Source organism: Lactuca serriola, chromosome 2 (assembly GCF_051521515.1).
Source record: "Lactuca serriola cultivar US96UC23 chromosome 2, Lser_US96UC23_V15, whole genome shotgun sequence".
In the NCBI taxonomy this organism is placed as follows: Eukaryota; Viridiplantae; Streptophyta; class Magnoliopsida; order Asterales; family Asteraceae; genus Lactuca; species Lactuca serriola.
The window spans coordinates 180,893,764-180,910,932 of record NC_136409.1 but is presented as its reverse complement, the minus strand read 5'-3'; the positions used below and the strand labels follow the sequence as shown (position 1 = coordinate 180,910,932).

Below are 17,169 nucleotides of genomic sequence, written 5' to 3'. Positions count from 1 at the left end.
ACGAAATAGGGCTTATATAATGATTCCGCACGTAATTTCTTCATCCTAGGTAATAACTGTAAGTTCTATATTTCCTCGAAAGAGTGTTTAATTCTATGGCTTTCTTGACTACAGACGATGCCCAAATCTTGCATCTACTTTTCGTACTACGTTGTACTTTCAATCGTAACGTTCAAGTTACAAAATAAATCCTTATTGCAGACTCCTTCTTCTTCCTGGGATAAATACATTCCTTTATCTATTGTAATAGACCGATGGGTCGTGTCCCGATGACCTCTCATCGTAGTCGGACTCAATTGATATGACCACTAGGGTCGGAATAACAACCATCTTACTAGTCATTACTGAAACAATGGTAATGACATACTTGAATAAAATGGAATCAATTATTAGCTTCTTGGTAACCTTGTGACTTTTCATGATCCAAGCGTGAGTCCTGTGCTTCCAGTAGTATAGATCTCTACTACTATTCACACCTACTCATACTCGTCCCAAGTATTGTCTCTCATTCAACCAAGTCACTACACAAAATCACACAATCATCCACTACATCGGATATTAAAACTATAGATACCACCTATATATCAAAACCATACATATCACATAGATATCAAAACCATACATATCACATAGATATCAAAACTAGGGTTTATATTAATTCTTGAAATGATTACACAAAGGTTCAAGTTAACCCTATACTATGCCTCTAATAGGCTACACCACAAGTTACTATTCGCATCGCTACTTCATAACTGATTATCGGATATAAAATCTTCATCCTTGATTTGCTTCGTCGAGGATCATGTGGAATGCCCTTGGCTTTGCTAGTTCTTTCTTCTTCGGGCAATTGATCGAAATATGCCCTTTTTCGTTACACTCATAACACACTCTCTTACTAGATGCACATTCATTGGCGTAGTGCCCAGTCTTTCCACACTTGAAACATGTAACCTCCTCGCCACATTTTCCTAAGTGTTTCTTCTTGCACTTATCACACCATTTCGCTTCATCCCCTCCTCCTTCGAACTTTTTCGAACCAGACTTCAAGAAATTTCTCTTCTCGTCGGACCTTGAAGAACCTTCATGCTTTCTTTTCTCACCAACTTCAACTCTGTCCAGACCCTTCTCTCTTATCTGGGTCTCAACATTCATGGCTGCTCTAACGGCCGTTTTCAAGGTATTTGCCATTTTGACTGTTAGACCAAAGTCTGTGGGCAATCCGTTAGCAAACCTATCGATCTTGGAGAGTTCAGTAGGCACCAAGTAGGGGAATAGCTTCATCCTCTCGGTGAACGCGGTGGCATACTCATCCACACTCATCTTTCCTTTCTTCAGGTTCTGAAATTCGTTGTTTAGGTCTATTAGATCTATCTCTGAGCAGTATTGCATTTTCATTTGCTCCACGAATGCTTCCCAAGACATTTGCATGGCTTCTCCTCTTGGCATTGTATCTGCCAACAACTTCCACCAGCTCAAGACTCCAGTCTTCAGTTGTCTAACTGCAAAGATAGTCTTCTGTTTGTTGCTACTGTCACAACTTTCAAATACCATCTCCATTTCAGAGATCCAATCCATAATCTCAACAGGCTTTGGGCTCCCCGAAAGACTTGGCGGCTTGGCGCCTAAGAAATTCTTGTACATTCGCCCATCCTTGTTGTATCCCCTTTTCGGGTCGTTCCTTCGTTCTCCTTGAGTCCTAACTTGACTCACAGCGCGACTATTGTTTCCTTCCTCCGATTGTTCGGGAATCAGATCGGGTTCCTCAATAGGTATGATAGGTTCGTCCCTATTTTCATGTAACATCTGTCGTATCTCATCCCTTTGTTCGGCTAACATAGCCCGAATCATGGCTTGCACCCCAGCCATCGTTATTGGTTCTGGTGCTGCTGCTACAACAGGTATTTGCTCAATCACTGGTGGTTGATTCCTGTTTTCATCCGCGTTTCCAACGCCACTCCTGGTTCTTACCATTTTTGATCTACACACCGAATAAGGTGAAATTAGATCCTCATCCACGATAGATAATTAAATCATCCTTATCACTCCGAAACATTTACATGCTAGTTCTAATACCGTAGACATACGCTTAGAATCCTAAACACATAAGGTTTCCAGATCCGGTGGCAACAGACCATAGATCCGAACAAATAATATCATATATGGCAACATATAACATTTAACACATAAAAGCATTTTAGGCATCGCTCCTAAAATAAACTAGTGCTTGTGTCAATTTAGGTGTACTACCTAACATATTTTAGACACACTCCTCCCAATCATTACTTAGCATTCTAAGTTTAAGTCTAGAAATTTCCTACAAATTCCTAGTTCACTTAAACTAATGCTCTGATACCAACTGTGACATCCCCAATTTCTCGGCCAGAAAAGACCGGTTTGTTTATGCTTTATTTTAAAATCAGAGTAATCGTTTAAAGAAAACGGTTGCGGAATTTGTTCCCAAACAAAATATGATAAAATTTATCAAAACGTTCCTCAAAGAGAATGTGTTTTCATTAAATAATAAAACCTCGGGATGTCATGTTCCGATACAGACCAAAAGCATAAACAATATAAAATAGACCTTACAACAGTTATTTGTAACTACTGATCTATAATCCAAAATCTCTCATCAAGTCCACCAATTTATACTCTTGTGCCATTACCTGTAATGCAAAGAAAACTGAGTGGGTCAGGCTTGGGAGCCTGGTGAGCATGTAGGGTTTTCAACCCACAATAATACATTTATTATATTGAATTATCAAACAATCAACCCAAATACTCATTCCCACTATCTCCTTTATTTCTTAAGGATTTACCCTAAGAATCAACTATCCTTTAACCATTTATTCCTCAGGATTGACCTAAGGAATTGACACAAAGTCCACCACTGCCAAGGTCCACAATTTACGATTGGTAAACACTTAGTTCAACATACTTAACAAACACCTAGTTCTAACACTCCTAGTGAACCATTAATTCAAAACATCTGGTGAATACTTAGTTCTAAAACACTTAGTGAACACACTCAGTTCAACAACACCAAGTGAACACATCTAGTTCAAAAAGACTTAATGAACACATTGAGTCCAAAAATACCAAGTGAACACATAGAGTTCGGAAATAACTAATGAACACATTGAGTTCAAACACCAAGTGAACACGTAGAGTTCAAAAATACCTAATGAACACACTGAGTTCTAAAATACTTAATGAACACATATAGTTCAAAATACCTAATGAACACATTAAGTTCAAGGACACCAAGTGAACACATATAGTTCAAAATACCTAATGAACACATTGAGTTCAAAACACCTTTTATTTCATCTCACATCAACTATTTCATCTACCCATGTTCTACCCAACATATTTGCAGATGCAAACACATATAAAGTTTAAATCTTTTAAAACATGTATAACACATTATTTCAACATTTATCTCAAGTAAACAAACAATGTATAAATACCTAGCACATACTTCATAGCAAATACTTCATATCTATGCGGTAGAAGAAAGTGAATATACATTCACACATATAACAACAAAATATACACATAATACGTATTTCGTATAAAATACTTCGTATTTATGCGTTAGAAGAAAGTAACCACACACTCACTTGATCAGAAGATGATCGGACAGCACTACAACTTGCAGAAGTAGTAATCCACAGCAGATCTGGAAGATCTCCACAAAAATCGAACTTCTCGCGGGCAGAGCTTCGGCTCGGGAACCGCACTTCTCGGGATCTCGGGACTTGCCTCGGGGCTAGAGAATAATACCGGGGCTTCGGGGTATTTCTGGCACGCAAAACGATGCAAAACGGGAGAGAGAAGAGAAGAAATTGGCAACCCTAAACGGCTGGCCCTTCAAATCTATTTATAAGGCAAATTTGGCCCTTGCCACGTCGTGGCAACCTTGTTCCACGTCGTGGGCTTGGTCGTCACTACATGCGTCATCTCAAGTTGCATCTGGGGGCCTCCCGGAGGTGTCAGGACACTTGCCACGTCGTGACAACCTTGTTCCACGTCGTGGGCTCTGACAGTTTTGGGGTTTCGCGCCCCTAACTTCAGATATTCATAACTTTCGCATACGAACTCCGTTTTCGACGTTGTTTATATCGACGCGAAGGTGAGATTATGATCTACAACTCTCGTTTAGACTCCATTGGCTAGTTTTGACTTTATTTTTAATATATTATAAGTATATTAGTTATATATTATCTTTAGTAGGTCAGGACAGGAAAACTCCGTTCGAAATTCATAACTCCTTCATCTGAACTCCGTTTTCATCTGTCTTTTTATCGATGGACTACTATCGAATAAATCTTAAACTCTTGTTTAGATCACTAAGGATAAATATCTATCTACCTTAAGTTCACTATTTACATCGCGCTGGGTCGCGCTGGGTCGTGCCGGTTCTGTCGCGAAACTTCGACAGGTCATAACTTCTTCGTTATAACTCGAATTTTGGCGTTCTTTATATGCACGAAAACCTTGTGACATATACTACAACTTGGTTAAGATTACTCCTTCTAAATAATCTTCCATCAAGAAGTCATTTTTGATGCTTATCGTCTCTAAATTGACTAGCCCTGATCTACGGGCGTTACAAAATCTGGTTAAAGTCAAATTTGAATCCACACTCGAAAGTCCCATAGCCACTCATCATGTCGTGACCCTCTAGCGATCACGTCGTGACCTAATAAGCCAAAATAGGCGAGGAACACCATCCTCACATCGTGACACCCAAGTGCTCACATCGTGAGGACGCTCTGGACAGAAATGCTTAATACAACTCTTAACCCCTTTTTGGACAAGCAACTAAATCCTCCATAGTGTATTATTTACTCCAGAACATCATAAAAACCATGGATTTTTGGACATGCATGTCCAATACATGTCCCAAACACTAACTAGGGCACCAAAGGAGAAAATGATACCAAATCTCATGCAAGAGTCATAAAACTCAACCATATTCCATTTCTAGCATCTATACTACTCAATGGACACTAGAATCCATAAAGTTGGCAACTTTATGGATTCCAACCACTACATCATCTTGTATATGAAGGATAAATCATAAAAAATCTAGATCTAAGCTTATAGACTCATAAAGTAATGAACTTGAAACTCACAAAAGGTCTAGAAGGTGTGAAAATGATTGATTATGAGGATTAAATGCAGAAATGATGGACTAGATGCCCCTCTTCTTCTTCTTCTTGACTAAAATCACCACAAGTAAGCTCAAGATCAAATATGGATTCTAGCGTTTCAAAGGGGAGTGCAAGGATGTGATGGGGCTGAGGGTGGGCTAACCTTAGCCCTCACTTCCTTTAAATACAGAATATGACCTCCAAAATTAGGGTTTCCTCTCAGACCGACCTCACGTCGTGAGCCATAAGTGCTCACACCTTGAGCCCAAAGGTGATGTGCGCTTCCATTATTCTCCTCACGGCGTGACAAGCATCTTTCACGTCGTGATCCGAGTTAAATTACCTAATTTTTAAACTTGATAAAATGTTTACATGAACCGAGTGTTACATATACAACTCAAAGGAAGAGTCGTATATATACATGACAAATTAGGGTTCAATCTTCTAAATTAGTTATGCAAATCTCGAAATTAATGACATAATCAATGGTTACCAAAACTGACAAGATGTGCCAATCTTACTATAAGCACCCACTAGAATTCAAATTTTCCATAAAAAAACTAACTCAAATTTATGAAGACAGGGGATATGCTCCTTAGACCCCGCTAGGATTGTGCAAAGGGGCGCAACCCCCTTGACCCCCACCATTATGTCGTATCGGCTTATAATTCGATCTTACATATGCATGCACTCCACATTCACCAAACATATAATATATAGTACAAACAATAAGACCATTAGCTTATATGTCAGTTCTAATTACACAAATATTAGGTGACACTAAAATCACCAACAATATATACACATACATACATACATATAATTACTATTGGTTTATTTTTGTTTTATTATCGTTTCATTTCTAATTAGCATTTAATAATTTGAACAACTTAACTAATTTTTATATCATAACTTTCAATATACAAAGTTTGGTATATTAAAATATACCGTTAACATCGTTTAAGTTTTATCAATCTTCAAATATAACTTTCTATTGCAATTGAACATAAACAAACGACACATATTCAACAATTTTTTTTTGTCTTAGAATGTCATTTTTTACTTTATTATAAAATAACTCCTAGGCATATATTCTCAGTAAAAGATACTAATTTTATGATCTTCACATAATATTGTTGGTGATATTTATATCACTAATATTATTTAAGTGTAGCGTGATTAATTTGATGATCAATGTAATTTTGATAATTATTGATAAAATTAGGATGGTGCGGAGTACACGTTTGTTTAATTTTGTCTTTGTTGAAAGTATATTGCTATTTAGGGGAAAGCCCCTAAACTGGCAGGGGTCTAGGGGTAGCGCCTCTAGGAGTGGGGTCCAAGGGGTAGAGCCCTTGGTTAGGGTCGAACTGCCAGGCCAGCGCGATTTTTTTTATGTGTTATGTTTGCTATATAAAAAATGCCTCATAAATCCAGTTTTTTGGAATAAACTCAATTTTGTGATCCTGGTTTTGGAATAAACTTGATTTTGTGATCTTGGTTCTAGACCCGTTTTTAAGTTGATTTATGACAAGTTATGTGACAGGAAGTTGCATTACTGTAACTCCCATATGAAAGTTTTAAGACACGAAGTTAGTTGGTTTCTTGTTATATAATCAATTTTGAAGTCATTTTGGGTACAAATTTTCATAACATCTACATTCTCTCTTCTTGCAAAGAGTGAGTTTTATTTGATTAGAGATTTTCGAGTATACTCTCCAAATGCTTTAATATGAAAGCATTTCACAACTCTCATTGATCCAAACAATTCTATACCCCGATTTTCTAACAAATATTAATATAGCATATCTGTCATTTTTTTACGATCGGATATATTAGACAAAATATCGTATCTTCAAAAATTAATTAAACTATTGTTTAGTGATTTCGTTCACAAAGACGTGTTTATAAAAGTCTATGATAACAATATAAAAAGAGACATAAAAAATAGATAAATCTTAAATTTGAACATATTTATCTTGGGCAGCGCGAAAAGATTCGCCAAGTAATTATAAACACCAAGAGTTTCAACAATAATTGAAGTTTTTTTTATCACTATTCATTTACTTACCTCTGTCATCCGTATGTTTAATCTTAGAAGGATTCAAAGAATCTATTATAATAAATGAAAATAATTTTGTCGTATGTCAATTTTTAATGAGTTTTGATACTTGTCATTTTGTGATATTTTTTCAATAAACAATATCCACATGTTATATTATGGTTTTTTTTTTCCATTTTTAAAATTAAAAAGCACATAATACTTATATATATATATATATATATATATATATATATATATATATATATATATATATATATATATATAAAGTATCAAAATGTAATAAATATTATATTAAATTGCAATTAATATGATTTTTTATTTTTTTTAACATTCTATTTTAAAAAATATGTATTATTTACATTTTAATATATATATATATATATATATATATATATATATATATATATATATATTAATCAAGCGGTATAATACACATATTTTACACCTAATGATCATAAATAAACTCATAATTCAACTTTGTATGGTCATGTAGCTTCTTACTTCAGTTCCAAAAAAAAATCTATATTTATACTTCCAAATGGAAACAATATGATATTAAGATTTAAAATTATCGTAACATATTATTTCTAATATTCAAATCTGTTGACCGATGAAAAAATATCTATTGAAAGAGCCAATATAAGATCTTTGATGTTTTAATATTTTATATAACTGTATTCTTCATTCTCTAATTATTAATAATAATATTATAAAAGATCTTGAATTTAGATTTTATTTTGTATTTTGTATTTTGTTACTTCAACTGGATTAAAATGGTAACCCGAAAAGATCGTCATCGTCGCACGATTCAGCTTGCCAACGTTCAGAGATGTCCTTTATTCTATCGCGGCCTCCTTCCGTCTCTCACAAACGCCTCCGCCGGAGAAGAGCAAAAACTAAAAGGATAACCGGATCTGCTTCTAGTTTCTAAGCCCCCTCAACTTTTATTAGTCAATTCGAAGAGCATTGAATCTCGTCAATGGCGTCATATTTTGAATTTTAGAAATATCTCATCAAGAGTAAATCAATCAGCTAAGTTACTTGCATATTTAAATTCAAAATCCAAGATTCAAGCTCTCAGTATTTCACCGAAATCATTTATTGAATAAAGCAGGAAATTCTCACCAACATCAACTGCACCCCATTAATTTCTTCCAATAAATGGTCCATTACTGGCCCCGTTTTGAGCTTTCCCTTCGTTATGCTTAATACTTGTACGACTTTTCAATTTCAATAATATTGAAACATGATTCTTCACCTTCTCCTTTTCTCTGTGATTCTGGTAATCGCATCATCATCATCAGCAGCAGCAGCATCTGTCGGAGCAAATTGCAATCGCGTTTGTAAAGGAAGTAGTCGCGATATCCCAGTTCGTTTCCCATTCGGCTTCTCCGACGGTTGTGAAGTCCCTCTTACTTGTGCAGATACCGGAGAACTTCGTATTGGCAACTACACGGTTCTGAATCTAACCAGAGATCATATACTGATTAATTTGCCGGCTAAATGCGATCGCCGGTTTGAAGAAATCCGACTACTCAGAAACCAAAATTATGCCCTCACAAAGCGAAATGAGTTGCTGTTGGGAAACTGTAGCGTGGGCTTGAATAAATGCGCGGTCTCAATGAGTTACTATAACTCATCAAGTTGTAGATTACCTAATAGCAGCTTAAATTGCTACTCAGATGATGACCTTGGTCGCGTAGAGTTTATGGCAAATGAGTTTATGGATTTGACTAAATTAGATATGGCCGGTTGTCGGGTTCTGTACTCGGCGATTACCGTTGTTTTGGACGGAAACAGTACGCAGAGGTCGTCGTTGTCGATGGGGTTTCAGTCGGCGGAGTTGGGGTGGTGGGTGCACGGGGATTGCCATTGCCATCACCAAGCGGTCTGTGAGAACATATCAATTTATAATGCGATGGCGGGGTACCGATGCCACTGCAATAAGGGATACGACGGAGATGGATTCGTCAACGGCGATGGTTGCAGGAGAGGTTAGTTCCCTCTTCACCCAATTTATATACCTGTATAATCACTGATTAGTCGTTATTCCTTGTTAATTCAATTGCACCATACCTCTGTTCATTTTGTCCCAAGCACACCAACAATGGTGAAACAAGAACATTAGTCTACCATTTTTGAATGAGGATGAATTAATTATGTGTAATTAGAGTAGACCATACGCAACTGAATTTAATTTTCTTGTCCAGCCATCTGTTTTTTTTGTTGGATGTGGGGGATGATGATCTAATTGCCTTGACTTTAGGCAATACCCAAATATGTGGATCTTGATAGTTTTATTTTAACTAACTATCTTCTTCATGGACCATAGAACTCCAACCACACACTAGTATTTATGTAAGATAGACCAAAAAGCATCCAATTGGTAGGTGCTATTTGTTTTGATCATTTAACATTTCCATTTTTTGGGTTTCATTTATATCTTATGAAGATGTGATCCATGCTCCCAAATAAGAGATTGAGTTATTATAACTTCAAAAAAGGCAAATACATTATATTTTCTCCGTGTAGAGAAGCTGATAATGACATGTAACGGTATGAAGACTACAACTAAAAAGCCACTAAGTTTGAATGTATAGTCAATATTGGACCATCTTTTTTTTTTTTTTTTTTTTTTTTCTTAATTAGGGAAAATTTTCATCTCCGTAGGTTTTATAATGAATATATTAAATAAATCAGACTGAAAGATGCTTTCTTGCAACAGTCTCAAATTGCAATGCTTCAAAATACATGTCTGGTGAATGTGGTGGAACCACAAGAGTAGTTGTTCTAATCGGAGGTAATTTCCTCTCAACCACTTTTAAATTCAATTGTTACTTAATGCCCAAAAAACTACATTGCCATTCTATTTTCTCACTCAAACATTACTTATTTGTTCCTTAAATTTTTTTAGGGATTGTTGTGGGAGCATCTTTAATGTCCATTATAGCACTTATTTGCTACTGCATTAGAAAGCGAGCTATTACAAGAAACCAAATGAGTACAAAACGTCTCCTTTCAGAAGCCACAGGGAGCTTCAATGTACCATTTTACCCCTACAAAGAAATCCAAAAGGCAACAAACGGTTTCTCTGAGAAACAATGGTTAGGTATAGGAGCATATGGCACAGTTTATGCTGGAAAACTCAACAACAACGAATGGGTTGCCATTAAAAAGATCCGACACATAGAAAATTATGGAATTGACCAAGTCATGAATGAAATCAAGCTTCTATCTTCTGTAAGCCACCCGAATCTTGTTCGCCTTTTAGGGTTTTGCATCGAAAAAGGCGAACAGATATTAGTTTATGAATTCATGCCAAATGGGACACTTTGTCAACATTTACAAAAGGAAAGAGGAAATGGTCTTCCATGGAGGAGAAGGTTGACCATTGTGACTGAAACTGCTCACGCGATTGCTTATCTTCATTCTTCCATGAACCCTCCGATTTATCACAGAGATATCAAATCCAGCAACATACTTTTGGATTACAAATTCAGTTCAAAAGTTGCGGATTTTGGTCTTTCTAGAGTTGGGATCATGGATGAGTCGCACATTTCAACTGCACCTCAAGGGACACCTGGCTATGTGGACCCACAGTATCATCAAAACTATCATCTTTCTGATAAGAGTGATGTGTATAGCTTTGGGGTTGTTCTTGTGGAGATAATCACCGCTTTGAAGGTGGTTGACTTGTCAAGGCGGAGCACCGAAGTCAACCTGGCGGCTCTAGCTGTAAACAAGATCGGTCAAGGGCGTGTGGACGAGATTATTGATCCGTTTTTGGATCCGAATAGGGACGCGTGGACGCTTTCGTCAATTCATAAAGTTGCTGAGCTGGCGTTTCGGTGTTTGGCTTTTCATGGAGACATGAGACCTTCAATGACAGAAGTTGCAGATGAGTTGGAGATGATTAGAATGAGCGGTGATGATGATGTCAGCATGACACCATTATCAGTCACCTCTTCTTCTTCTTCGGTGGCGGGCGTAGGAAGCCGGAAAGTAGTGGTCCCACAGATGATATTGAATCGTTTGACTAAGTCAAAGGAGAAAGATACGTCACCGGTGTCTGTGCGGGACCCGTGGTTAAGTGAACAGAGCTCACCCTCGACTAATAGTTTGTTAGGCAACATTGTACAGTGAACTCTAATAAATTGTGTCATTTCTTGTTTTTTTCAATCGTGATCATGTATAAGAGTTAAGAGTTAAGACACATCACACATTGAACATAGAATTGGATCTTAGGGTGCCTATTCGGGGTTCCATGAGTCTATGTTGACTTAAAACAATGAACAATGAGGATCGTTGTTTTCAATAGGAGGCCTCGTGTATGAATGCATAGATGATACCAAAGTTCCTATGAGTGCTATAAAATGAGGAAGAGATGAGAGTAGGCAGAAAGAGTGTGTGAGACAATGTGTTACAGGGTGGAGTGCAACACGTGTGGAAAGTATGGGTGGGGTGGTTGTGGGGAGCATTTGAAGATTTTGTATGGGAGTATAGAGGAAGGTAAGCATTGTATGTGTCGATCATGGCCTGGGGTGGTTGTTGCTTCATCTGAGAAGGCGTCTACTTCCACCACAACCACCACCACTGCTGCTGCTACTACATCTACTACAGGTAATACATGGTGATGTTGTCTTCTACGTAGGCCTGGATCTTGGTAGACTTTCATATTGATTGGTTTCCCTCCCTATTTGACAGGAGGATAGGAGGGTATTCTATTCGTGTTGGTGGTTTATATATATATATATATATATATATATATATATATATATATATATATATATATATATATATATATATATATATTAATCTTTTTATTTTTGGAGCTTATTTTATCAGCTAAACAGAAAATGAAAATATAGGTTTTATTTACTTGATTATTATAACTTCACAAACCTTTATTTACAATAACTGTTTTCTATCAAGCAATGCGGTCTGTTATGGAGGAAAAAAAGTAACCATGAAAACAAACACGGTCTTTAATTTCTCAAAGATCGATGTCATTCCCAGCGAATCCCACAAAAATATATTCAGTATCCTGTCCAACAATGTTCTACCACATATCCATGCAAGCTCTCCATTTCCCTAACACAAAAATCAACTATTTAAATTTTCATTCCATAAATACATATAAAAAAGGAACACTTTGTATCCAAATTAATTCCATCAACTTGATTATAATAATTTTTCTAACCAAGACCAAAGACAAAAATATTGAATAAAAAGATTTACAGCATGATTAAAAAAAAAGTAAAAACCTGGTTGCTGCATAAGGAAAACATTGTGAATTAAAATTAAATATGTTGCAAAGGAATTTCCATGTCCTACGAACCACATGGCAATGCACAACACCATAGAAAGTAGCTCAGAGCATCCAATGGAACACCACCTTATCCTATCTGTTTATCTTCCTCCAATCAACTCAAGTATTTCCCATGCACCACACAAATCCCTTTCCTACTTCAACCCAATTCCCTGCAAGTAGTCACTACAATCACAGTTCACAACAGACTGATCCAACAGACACAGGAGGGGAATTGGGGTTCGCAAACTTACAACAATGGCAGCCTCATTACAAGCAGCTGCAACATTCATGCAGCCAACCAAAGTCGGCGTCTCAAGCCGCTTACAGCTCAAGTCTTCTCAGAGCATCTGCAAGGCCTTCGGCGTCGAGTCATCCGGAGCCAAACTCACCTGTTCCCTCCAATCCGATCTCAAGGACTTCGCTCACAAATGCACCGACGCTGCCAAAATCGCCGGCTTCGCTCTCGCAACTTCCGCCCTCGTCGTTTCAGTAGGTTTTTATTCTCCATCTTATCATCATCATCATCATCATCATCCAAGTTCTACCTACTCCTCTACTTACAATATCATTGTAATCGTTAATCATAACAGGGAGCAAGCGCTGAAGGAAGCCCTAAAAGGCTAACATTCGATGAAATCCAAAGTAAGACCTACATGGAAGTCAAAGGAACAGGCACCGCTAACCAGTGCCCAACCATCGAAGGCGGAGTCGACGGCTTCGCCGTCAAACCAGGCAATTACAACGCCAAGAAATTTTGCTTAGAGCCGACGTCGTTCACTGTCAAAGCCGAGGGCGTTAGCAAGAACTCCACACCGGAGTTCCAAAAAACCAAACTCATGACCCGATTGACCTACACCCTCGATGAAATCGAGGGCCCTCTCGAAGTATCCTCTGATGGCACCATCAAATTCGAAGAGAAAGATGGAATCGACTATGCTGCCGTCACTGTTCAGCTTCCTGGAGGTGAGCGTGTGCCATTCCTGTTCACGATCAAACAACTTGTCGCCTCCGGTAAACCGGAAAGCTTCGGTGGGGAATTTCTAGTCCCGTCGTACAGAGGGTCTTCGTTTCTCGACCCAAAGGGCAGAGGTGGGTCCACCGGGTATGACAACGCCGTTGCTTTACCGGCGGGTGGGAGAGGAGACGAAGAGGAGCTTTCCAAAGAAAATGTAAAGAATGTTGCAGCGTCAACAGGGAAGATCACTTTGAGTGTCACCTCAACCAAACCTGACACCGGTGAAGTGATCGGAGTGTTTGAGAGCATTCAGCCCTCCGATACTGATTTGGGTGCAAAAGTCCCTAAAGATGTTAAAATTCAAGGTGTTTGGTATGCTCAGTTGGAGTGATATTAACTCAATGTATTTGTTTTTATTTGTTTTCTTGATTCTGATTTTGTGCTCAATGTATATTATCAAGAATTCTTATAATAATGTTATCATATTTGATTATTAATCACCAAAAATCATTACATGAACAAAACCCTTCTCTAAAATGATGAAACCTCAAAGAATCTCTCACAACTATTCTCACCCCAACAATTTTCGCCATAAACTTTATAGCATTATGACAATCCCCACAAATTCTCAAATTCTTGAACACTGTAATCTCCGATTCCCCTTTCAAATTCATAATCCCAAACGCAACAGCAAGTTTCTCACTATGATTACACAATGTGTCCTCTTTCTCCTCCCCATCAAGATCTTGAAGAACAAACTCTGTGTCAGGTAAGTATCCAGCTTGCCTCATTTTATCACCCATATCACTCAAGAACTTATAAATATCATCACTATGTTCATTCCTCTTGTCTCCAACCACAAAAGTATGCACCTTGTTCTTAACTTGTACCCAACTACAACCTGGTTCTTTCTTCATTCCTTTATCCCTCATTACTTTCCTAGTTTCTGAAGCTTCTCCCCATAGTTTAGCATTCACAAGAATGTTAGATAACGAAACATAATTCCCGGGGTTGTTTGGTTCAATCTCAAATAGCTTTTTTGCTACAATTCGTGCCAAATCAACGTTTTTATACACTCTACATCCACCAAGTAAAGCTCCCCAAGCAGAAGGAGTTGCTTTTATTGACATATTTTGTATGAATTTATACGCCTCTTCTAACCTACCTGCACGACTTAAAATATCTACAACACATGAATGGTGTTCAGCATCTGGTTCAATCAAATGAACTTTACTCATTGAGTTGAAAACAGAAAGACCCTCATCTACTAACTTTGAGTGGCTACAACCAGAAAGAACACCTGTGAAAGTAATCGCATTCGGTTTCACACCGGATTTTAGCATTTGAGTAAAGAGAGTTAATGCTTCTTCTCCATTTCCATGCATTGAGTTTGCTATAATCATTGTGTTCCAAGCAATCGTGTCTCTTGTATTCATCATCTCAAATGCTTTTTGAGAGAATTTAAGTTTGCCACATTTAGCATACATGAAGATAAGAGCTGTTAAGGCAGTTGTGTCATTCAAGAAACAGTGCCTAAAGATGTAGCCATGAATCTCCTTACCTCCCCTCAAGCTTTCTGAATTTGTACATGCGGTCAACACAGAAGTCAATGTAATCTGATTGGGTTTGAATCCTGATTCTTGCATTTCTGAAAGTAAGTTTAATGCTTCTTGTGTTTGTCCAGATTGAAAGCAACCAGAGAGAATGGAATTCCATGATGCGTAATTTAACTTGGAATGATTTTCTTTCATCTTTTTGAACATGGATACTGCTTTTTCGGGTTCTCCATTCTCAAAATATGCTGATATCATTACATTATGAGACACAATATCTTTGTTAACCATTTGATTGAATATCATTTCAGCCTCTTTGATGCATAAGCAAGTGGCATACATATCTATAAGTGCACTACTCACAAACACATTTGCTCCCATTCCAGTTTTCACCACAAATCCGTGTATTACTCTACCTAAATCCAAACACTTTAACTTAGAACAAGCAGGAAGGATTGAAGAAAGTGAAACCGAGTTGGGTTTTACTCCATCTAACCCCATCTCTCTAAAGGCTTGAAGGCCCTTTCTGGGATACCCACAACTAACATAACAAGAACAGATCGATGTCCAAGAAATTACATCTCTAACATGTAAATCGTTAAAAGCTGTTTTGGCACCTTCAAGATGCTTGCATTTTGCAAACATGTCTATCATTGCATTCCCTAACAAAAGATCGTGATGAAACCCAAACATGACAGCATCTTTGTGAGCTCTCTGAGCTTGAATAAGATCTCCAGATGTGGTACAAGCCTTGACAACTGACAGAAGTACAAATCTATCGGGTTGGAATCCGATGTCCCTCAACCGGGTGTAAAGATTAATAGCTTCTTTTTGGAGATCATGTCGTGTGTAAGCTGATATTAACGTCGTCCATGAATGCAAATCTGGGCTGGTAATTTTATCAAACAGTTGGCGGGCATGTCGTAGATCACCGGAATCACAGTAAGTTTTGATGAGTTTGAGACTAAGATGGGGCGGGAGGTTGATTGGCAGCTTCGGCAACATTTGACTAGTCAAAATGCATACAAGTTTAAGACCAACAATTATAAGGCAGTTAGGATTTGCTGAAACACTGTGTTGACAGGGAAAGATAATAACGTAGAATGGTATGAAAGCTACTCACTCGCAACCTGCTGCCTCAAATCCAGTTGTTATGACTTGTGAGAATCCCGAAATCAACCGACATGCCTGGGCAAAACTAACTGAAGCTCTTAAAGAACTTATTGTCTCATCAAAATTAGTTTGTTTCGGATTAATAGTCCACGGGTGTTCTCAAGAAAGATACATATATGATACTGTTAGGGGTATAAAAAAACCCGAACCCGATTAATCCGATCCAATCCTAACCCGAATAAGGTAATTAGGGTTGGGTTCAATAGGATTAGAATTCCAAATTGGGTTATTCGGGTTAACCCGACAAACCCGATTTGTAGTTAGGGTCGGGTTTATGGTTGATTCAAACCCAATTTGTAGTTAGGGTCGGGTTTAAGGTTGATTTTTACAAAAAAATCGGGTTTCTGGTCAACCTGAATAACCCGGTTAGGAATTCACAACCATTACATATTCCACTGCTCTTTACTTGAACATACAAAAAGGCTACAAATCCTTTGAAAATGTAAATTTTTGTGACTCTAGAAGCATACAAGGGTCAAGTAACTCCCATTTGTGAAGTTGAAGTCCAAAAAAATATAAAACCTCCACATCTCAAAATTACTGGAGCAGTTGAGAAAGTAAAGATTTTATTTTGATAGTTATTTCTACTTTAAACTAGAATAAACTACATGGTGTTGATCGCTAACTAGAGATTAAAGTTCATCTATTTAATATTTATAATGGAAGAACTCTTTTAGTTATTATGGTATGCATGCTTTCTCGTATGTTGTAATAACCATGAAGTCCATGATCTTTTATTTTTAATTTGTTTCAATTTGTATGCATTCTTGATGTTAAGAAAAGAGTAAAAAAAATGGTTTGGATTTATATTAGATTGCACTCTTGAAAAAACTATATATATTATGTTTAAATTAAGTGTTTAGTGTATTAACCCGACTAACCCGACCCTATTAACCCGAAACCCGATTAACCCGAACCCGACCAACCCATACCTTAATAGGGTCGGGTACCAGGTT

At 37.4% G+C, this 17,169-nt stretch overlaps 2 protein-coding genes and 1 pseudogene across 3 annotated transcripts; 2 read left to right on the top strand and 1 right to left on the bottom strand.

The window, feature by feature from the left end:
* The first annotated feature begins 7,953 nt into the window (after positions 1-7,953).
* LOC145087570 (wall-associated receptor kinase-like 14) lies at positions 7,954-11,560 on the top strand. Its single transcript, XM_079025535.1, has 3 exons — positions 7,954-9,215; positions 9,947-10,021; positions 10,136-11,560. Exons 1-3 carry the CDS (start codon positions 8,468-8,470, stop codon positions 11,362-11,364), a joined length of 2,052 nt encoding a protein of 683 aa, XP_078881661.1. The 5' UTR covers positions 7,954-8,467; the 3' UTR covers positions 11,365-11,560.
* A 1,117-nt stretch (positions 11,561-12,677) lies between these two features.
* On the top strand, positions 12,678-13,984 carry LOC145087571 (oxygen-evolving enhancer protein 1, chloroplastic). The gene is made up of 2 exons (XM_079025536.1): positions 12,678-13,021; positions 13,123-13,984. Exons 1-2 carry the CDS (start codon positions 12,788-12,790, stop codon positions 13,876-13,878), a joined length of 990 nt encoding a protein of 329 aa, XP_078881662.1. The 5' UTR covers positions 12,678-12,787; the 3' UTR covers positions 13,879-13,984.
* Positions 12,681-16,313, bottom strand: LOC145087569 (pentatricopeptide repeat-containing protein At1g20230 pseudogene; annotated as a pseudogene). The gene is made up of 2 exons (XR_013700843.1): positions 16,164-16,313; positions 12,681-16,049 (listed from the first exon to the last, which is right to left on the bottom strand). The product of XR_013700843.1 is annotated as a pentatricopeptide repeat-containing protein At1g20230 pseudogene (transcript).
* Positions 16,314-17,169: the final 856 nt, after the last annotated feature.

What these genes read in the sequence shown, in the direction of transcription:
- LOC145087570 (XM_079025535.1), top strand. Translation starts at nt 8,468, where the DNA reads ATGATTCTTCACCTTCTCCTTTTCTCTGTGATTCTGGTAATCGCATCA. An exon ending in CGGCGATGGTTGCAGGAGAG is followed by an intron (nt 9,216 to 9,946) that starts GTTAGTTCCCTC and finishes TTCTTGCAACAG; the next exon opens with TCTCAAATTGCAATGCTTCA. An exon ending in AGTAGTTGTTCTAATCGGAG is followed by an intron (nt 10,022 to 10,135) that starts GTAATTTCCTCT and finishes AAATTTTTTTAG; the next exon opens with GGATTGTTGTGGGAGCATCT.
- LOC145087571 (XM_079025536.1), top strand. Translation starts at nt 12,788, where the DNA reads ATGGCAGCCTCATTACAAGCAGCTGCAACATTCATGCAGCCAACCAAA. An exon ending in CTTCCGCCCTCGTCGTTTCA is followed by an intron (nt 13,022 to 13,122) that starts GTAGGTTTTTAT and finishes TAATCATAACAG; the next exon opens with GGAGCAAGCGCTGAAGGAAG.